General features: G+C 47.1%; 1 protein-coding gene across 1 annotated transcript in view; it reads left to right on the top strand.

The window, feature by feature from the left end:
- Positions 1 to 7,129, top strand: part of SEC31A (SEC31 homolog A, COPII coat complex component) — an 85,662-nt gene that overhangs the window by 73,946 nt on the left and 4,587 nt on the right. Inside the window, exons 23-25 of the mRNA XM_015417916.1 lie at positions 3,155 to 3,213; positions 5,727 to 5,999; positions 6,964 to 7,083. Of these exons, the coding sequence (XP_015273402.1) occupies positions 3,155 to 3,213; positions 5,727 to 5,999; positions 6,964 to 7,083 (452 nt within the window). The remainder of the gene's footprint in view (positions 1 to 3,154; positions 3,214 to 5,726; positions 6,000 to 6,963; positions 7,084 to 7,129) is intronic.

The following is a 7,129-nucleotide window of genomic DNA, read 5'->3' on the forward strand; positions in this document are numbered from 1 at the left end:
GGAATGCAGCTTGTAACCATGTCTGCATGCCCTCCTGCCCCTCATAAGAACAACTTGAGTCAAAACTTTCTGGCGAAAGCAAGCTCCATCTGGCTATGACATCTGAATGCAGGTTCCTCAGCAAACTGGAACTAGCTTCACACCTCACAAAAGTGGGATTCTGAACCTTGGATTCGTCCTAGTTTACAATCCCAGTTTGTGGATGACCAAATCCAGCCATTCGAGGTGCCTGCATTTGAACATGGGAGGCAGGACATTTTGAATTGAGCTCTGTGCGGAGAGGGAGGGGGATGCATGAGGACGACAAACTATGCATGTGACTGATCTCAGTCTGATCATAGTTTGGTGCGATGCCTGAATACGTTTCCTGCAAGTCTGGGATCTCTTCACAAAAAAACACCTACGTGGAGACATTGCCATTTCAGTGCTGTTCTTGAACCCATTTATCTTTGACTGGATTATTTGAAGTTAAGCAAGCCTGCTTTTGCCCAGCAAAACAGATTATTATGGGTTGCTCTTTTCTCATTGATAGTTCCCATGTGGGCCCAGAGGTATGCATGGGGTAGAGAGAGCTGAAAAAGAGAATTTTCTCTCCCTCTCCCAGAATGCTAGAACTCGAGGGCGCCGAATGAAGCTGATGGGCAGTAGGCTTAGGAGGGACAAAAGGAAATACTACTTTACACAGTGTGATTAAAATGCGGAATTTGCTGCCAGAGGATGTAGTGATGGCCACAGGAAACCCCCACACACACACCCCGGAAAGCTTTATCTTTTGAAGCCTTTTAACAATGAAAAAAGCTGGATTGCGTGTTTCTTTTCCAGCTTTTATTCAAACACGTTTTCTGTGGATTTACTGGAACAAATGCATAGATGGGCTAATTTCCCCCCCTACCTTTGTGTAAAATGCCTGCCCAAATGACTCTTTATTATACTTTTATACCATCAAACAGAAGTTTTGCAGATTAGGTGTAAGATCTTTTTGCAGGGGCGAATGACATATACACACAGACTGGCAGCATTTCCCCATTGAAAAGATTTTGCACATAATTGCCCGACTGATTTTTGAACTCCGGGAGTTTAAGCAGAAGCTTGAGTTCTGGAGGGGTGTGTACACAGCATGTGTATATTCTGGCCAAGATTGTAAAAAGCCTGTACACTAAACATAGCTGGTGCCCAGACCAATACTCCCTCTAAGCTGAGCAAAAATTATTCTTTGTGAGCTACTAGGTATTAAAGTTGTGAGTGAGTGATTTGGCTGCTGCATTAAATTAGTTGGCTCTGGAGCCATCCTTCCTGAGCTAAGACAAAAATGTGTGAGCCAGAGGCTAAAAAACTGTGAGCTAGCTCACACTAACTCAGCTTAGAGGGAACACTGGCCCAGACCCCTTTCTTTCTTACCCAAGCACCTTTAAGCACTTTAAAGACTAATAAAAACTGTGGCATGGTATGAGCTTGCATGAGTCACTGCTCTCTTCTTCGGATACCCAGAACCTATATGTAGAGATGTCGACATGGAGCTCCTGTACTTATAGAGTTCCCCATTCAGTTTGCTGGAGGGGAAAGCTCGGTGTACCCATTTCTCTTTCCTACGTGGGGCTTTCCCCTCCAATTAAGTGAACGTGTGTGTCTTTATTGGTGTCAGAGCTCCATGTATTTGAGCCAACAAGAAAAAACTAGGAGTGAGCTTAATTCAGGCAGTGAGATTTGCCAATATGTGCTTTGACTGTTAATCAGTTTTTGCACGAAGCTGCCATAAATCTTAATGAGGCAGCTAAAACAAGCACGTTTATAACTGCCTTGTGCTTTCGGGTCGTACTGGTTTAATGTGAATTGTGTTTTTTAATGGCAGTGCCTCTGTGCATTATGGCTTGCGCGCAGCCTAACTATCCCCTTCTGGTATAAATGCAGCAGCCCTGTTCTGGATAGCCCAGGCCAGCCTGATCTTGTCAGATGTTGGAAGCTAAGCAGGGTTGGCCCCGGCTAGTATTTGGATGGGAGACCTCCAAGGAATACCAGGGTCGTGAATAGACATCCTTAAACCTTGGTTCGCACCCTTTGCAGATGTGTCCTCGGACTGATCTGTGGGTTCCTCAGCATTAACTCTCAGTGGGATATTCCATGCGGTCATTTTAGCATCAAAAGGGGTCCTGCCCATCCAGTCCTCCAGGATAATAAAGCAGAGGAAGGTAGATTGGCTTCTTAAAACAGTCCAGTGCCAGTGTATACTCTCCAGTTCCAAACCTTGTGGGATATCATGAGTTTCCAGGAGTGTAGCTGTCCATGGTGGCACTGCATCCGCACAATCCACAACTCCTAACCAACACTCTAAGGCAGGGACACCATAGTGCCTGCCAAGTGTTCGTCGAAGGTGGTCAGGGCTGTGTCAGGCTTTGGCCCAGCAAAACTTCTGATTGGGCAGTGCTTGAGCAGGTTTTTAGAAACACGGCTTTGGCAGCAGCTGCCGCCGTAGTGCAAGGATCTTCACTGTGTGATTGAAAGTAAGCGGCAGAAGCCATTTTGTGGATGGCTCCGCCTCCGGCAGTAGCCATTTTGTGCCTGCGCTTACCGCGCTGTGTCAAAATTCCAAAGGTGCCTGCAGGCTGAAGGATTGGGGACCCCTGCTCTAAGATGCCGCCTGTTGCATTAAGCATTTGGATCGCCTCAGTTCCGAAATTTCAGTTGACAGCACACATTTTTCATATTATGCTTGTTTCTACATAATGCATATTAATGTGCTCTTACAAGCCAGTGCCAATTTGGCATGAAACACAGCTTTAAAATGATTAAAAAACCATTCAGCATTACTCATACTGCGCCATCAGTGTACCTGAATGCAGAGTAACAAAAATAAGGTGGTGGGGCCATGTCCGAAAGAGGTTTCAATCTACATTTCAACCGAAGGAGGAGGGAAGGGGAGAGGCAATTAGAAGAAAGCACAAATAAAGCTACATTCACTTAGGCTCCCCTTGTGGGGGTGGGGAGAGAATAAGCCAGGGGGTGAAAGAAGGGGTGTGTGTGGGGGGGGGATTTTCACTGTTTGCTGTGATGTATGAAATACAAAACATGCTCCCCAGAGGAAATCTCTAGCATTTGACAAAGAGATGACTTGCAGACGGAATGTGGCAATTTCCTCTCTTTAATTTTGTTGTTGCAGGACCTCAGAATGGCTGGAATGACCCACCTGCTTTGAACAGAGTTGCAAAGAAAAAAAAGGTGCTGTTGGGAAGGGGGGCGCGTGGATAAGCTGTGTGCCTAGCTAAACCACATGGAAGTAACATGTGGAAGGAGTAAAAAAAATGATTGTTCAGTATCAGCTTTATTATTCTACTAATTCATTTATTTCAAGGACTGTTGTAGAGTTTTTGCTAGATAGCATTCATGCTTATGAACAAACCATAATTATTTCAGCGTGTAGTACTAGACAGTAAACCAGCATGAATCAGGTTGCTGCTGTGAAGCAAAGACCTAGGTTTTGGACAACACATTTCGCAGCAGGAAGTCCAGGATTGGATCTGTTTGCGTCAGCCATCAACTTAAAAGTGGAACACATTCATAGTCCTCTGTGTTAGGGGAGAAGTATTAGAAAATGTGCAGGCTGGTAATGATGCTGCAGAACTGTGGAGGATATTGATCCAGTTTTCAAACCCCTCTGCTGGTAGAAGCCTCTCCTGTGGGAACTGAGCTAGCAGAACCTGTTGATACCTTTCCTGATAGCCCCCAATGTGTTTGGTGCCAGTTTGGTGTAGTGGTTAAGTGCGCGGACTCTAATCTGGGAGAATCGGGTTTGATTCCCCCCTCCTCCATTTACACCTACTGGATGACCTTGGGCAAGCCATAGTTCTGGCACAGCTGATCTTGAAAAAGAGCAGTTTTTGTCAGAGCTCTCTCAGCCCCACCTACCTCACAGGGTGTCTGTTGTGGGGAGGGGAAGGGAAAGGAGTTTGTAAGCCGCTCTGAGACTCCTCTGGGTAGTGAAGGACGGGGTATAAATCCAATCTCCTCCTCCTCCTTTTAGAAAGTGGGTGGAGCCAGCGGAAGCCCTTGCCCTGCAGGGCTTCTCCTTGGACGCTGGAGATCCGTTGGGCTGTGCAGATTAAAAAGCATCCCGTTAAACAAAACTTCTGCCTGAATTGCTGAAGAGCTGCTGTTAGAGTCATGCATGACCTTGCTCCCTGAGCATGTATGTGGTGGGCTCCACCTCAGAGATCCCATATTACGTCGATATATGTGCATATCGGTTCACGCAGGGCTACAGCTCCTGCCGTAAGCTTCTTGCACTTGGGATGTTGCTCACAGAGCAACCTGAGAATGTCTCATAGAAAAAAGGTGCTGGTCTTCCTGGGAGGGGATGGCCTGTGCTGTCTGCACGAAAGCACCAGAACAGGATCTTTGCTCAGCCTTGCCTCGACTCATTATTCCTCGTTATGCTTCTTGCGGTGGCAAACTAATTCAGAAATATTACAGCTGCAAGCCTTCATTGATTTTAATCAGGAGACTCAAGGCTGATCGATCGGCAAAGCGAATTTGAGCAACGGGACCGAGATGGAAGGGAATGTTTCGTTCTTTGACGTTCTTTTGGCTCTGGCGTGTATGTTCTAGTACAAGATCTTTTTAAAAAACCCTAAAAAGGATGGCTGTGACTTCTAGGATCGTGTTAGCTTTTGCTGCATTACAAGTCCTCCTAGGCTTCTTTTAAAAAACCTCGAAAGCATTCAAATATGTTTTAAGATTATTGAGTTCAGTAGTTTAAAAGCCAGGTAATTATTCAGAAGAAGGAAAAATGGCACTGGAGAACAGCTTCAAATATAGTAATACGATGATCCCCCCCCCCTGTATCGTTTAATTTTATTTTACTGACGTCATTTGGAGTCCACGTTCTTCATTTGCACTCAAGGCAAATGACATAAGAGTAAGCTAATGCAATTGACAGGATGAGGCATTCGATAAACAGTACGATGGGATTAGGACTGTAGAACCAACCTGTATAGAAAAATTGCTTCCTGCTTTCTATATCCACATGCCTTCTCCGGAACTGAGAACTGAAGCAAAGCATAAATATTAATATGACAGATTCAGTAATGCGGAAGTTACACAGTAGGGTACTAGTTTCAGTAAGCCCAACACGATACTGTAGACCAGTGGTGGCGAACCTATGGCATGGGTGCCAGAGGCGGCCCTCAGAGCCCTCTCTGTGGGCACGCGTGCCATTGCCCCAGCCAGGCCCAGACCATCATTATAGTGTCGAATTCTCTGCCAAATAATTTTAAGTAAATGAAAGCATTTGGGATTGCTTTCCTTACTTTGTTTGGATCATCTTAAGTTAATGTATGGGTTGTTTTTTCTAAAGTAAAACCTCAGTATTCAGGTTAAATTGCCGTGTTCGCACTTTGCGATAAATAAGTGGGTTTTGGGTCGCAGTTTGGGCACTCGGTCTCGAAAAGGTTCGCCATCACTGCTGTAGACCACTGTCCCTAGTAATTTATCTAAGCAACTTTGTGAATCATCTAGTACAGTGCAGTTCTGCAAAGTTCGTGCAAAGCCCAGAGAATGGCAGCCTTCCTGACCTCCTCAAGCAGGCCATTCCACAAGGTGGGGGGCCACAACAGAGAAGGCCACGTGTACAGGCAGCTGTGGATTTTCCCCGTTTGTAGATTGACGCCTGCAGATAGTTCTGACACTCCTCACACGGTGAGACGGTTCCCCTGTTTGTCGGTCTCTCTCCTTAGATCCCCGACAACTTCATGCCTCCCGTTCCGATCACCTCCCCGATCATGAACCCTCTGGCAGACCCTCAAGGCCAGCTGCAGCAGCCCCCGGCTTCGGCCATGCCGCCGGCCCAAGCTCCGTTCCAGCCCACGCATCTGTCTCCAGGCCAGCTGGGTTTACACAGCCCCTTCCAGAACGTTTCGCAGCCCGGTGGCCAGCCTCTCCTGCCTCCTGCCGCATCGACAGCTAGTATGGAGGGAGCCCCAGGAGCTCCGATTGGCAACGCCATGCAGGTCAGTACGAGAAGCGATGCCATCAGCTCTGTTTGGTGTAGTGGTTAAGTGCGCGGACTCTAATCTGGGGGGACCGGGTTTGATGCCCCACTCCTCCACTTGCACCTGCTGGATGACTTTGGGTAAGCCATAGTTCTGGAGCAGTTTCTGTCAGAGCTCTCTCAGCCCTGCCTACCTCGCAAGGTGTCTGTTGTGGGGCGGGGAGAGGAAGGAGTTTGTAAGCCGCTCTGAGACTCCTTTGGGTAGTGAAGGGCGGGGTATAAATCCAATCTCTTCTTCTCTTCTTCTTCTTCTTCTAGCCGCTCTGAGACTCCTCTGGGTAGTGAAGGGCGGGGTATAAATCCAATCTCCTCTTCCTCCTCCTCTTCCTCTTCTTTTGTGTTTGAATCGCACGTTCAAGTTTCTGAAAGTAACATATCCCCAGGAGCCTTTCAAATGACTGAGATAGGTTGAAGCACAATCGTTGCTGCTAATCATGGTTAGCCAAAAGCAGCTGTCCCCTGTCGTACCACATCAAAGTCTGTATTGGGGCCTCGGGGACCAATTTGCAAATGGTAGTCTGAGAGCTTGCCTTGACTCTGTACTGTGCTTATTATGCCAGAGGCTGTAGTGATGGCCACAGGAATAAACCGCTTTAAAAGGGGATTAGAGAGATTCATGGAGGACAAGTCTATCCGTGGCTACTAGCCGTGCTGACTGAGGGGAACCTCCACATTCAGAGGCGCTAAGCCACTGGTCTGATCCAGCAGGGCTCTTCTGATGTTCAGGGAAGTAATTGGGTGGGCGGTATATGCTGGCATGCTCTTACTGAACAGTTGCCCACAATGGACATCAGAGACCGGGGAACAAACTACCTCAGGGCCAGTCCTGAGGGAAAACGCTGTGATTTCTTTTTAGTAGAAAGGAATGGGGGAGGGAGGTGAACCCATAGTGACGTCCACAGTGACTTTCTCTGTTTCTTAAGCAAGTGCAGTCGTTGCCGACAGAAAAGATAACAAAAAAGCCAATTCCTGACGAACACCTTATCCTGAAGACCACATTCGAAGCTCTGATCCAGAGATGTCTCGCTTCTGCTACAGATCCGGTATGTCCTTTGGCAGGGCTATTTTTGGGCAGGAACGCACAGGAAC

Source organism: Gekko japonicus, unplaced genomic scaffold (assembly GCF_001447785.1).
Source record: "Gekko japonicus isolate JY-2015 unplaced genomic scaffold, Gekko_japonicus_V1.1 scaffold752, whole genome shotgun sequence".
Lineage (NCBI taxonomy): Eukaryota > Metazoa > Chordata > Lepidosauria > Squamata > Gekkonidae > Gekko > Gekko japonicus.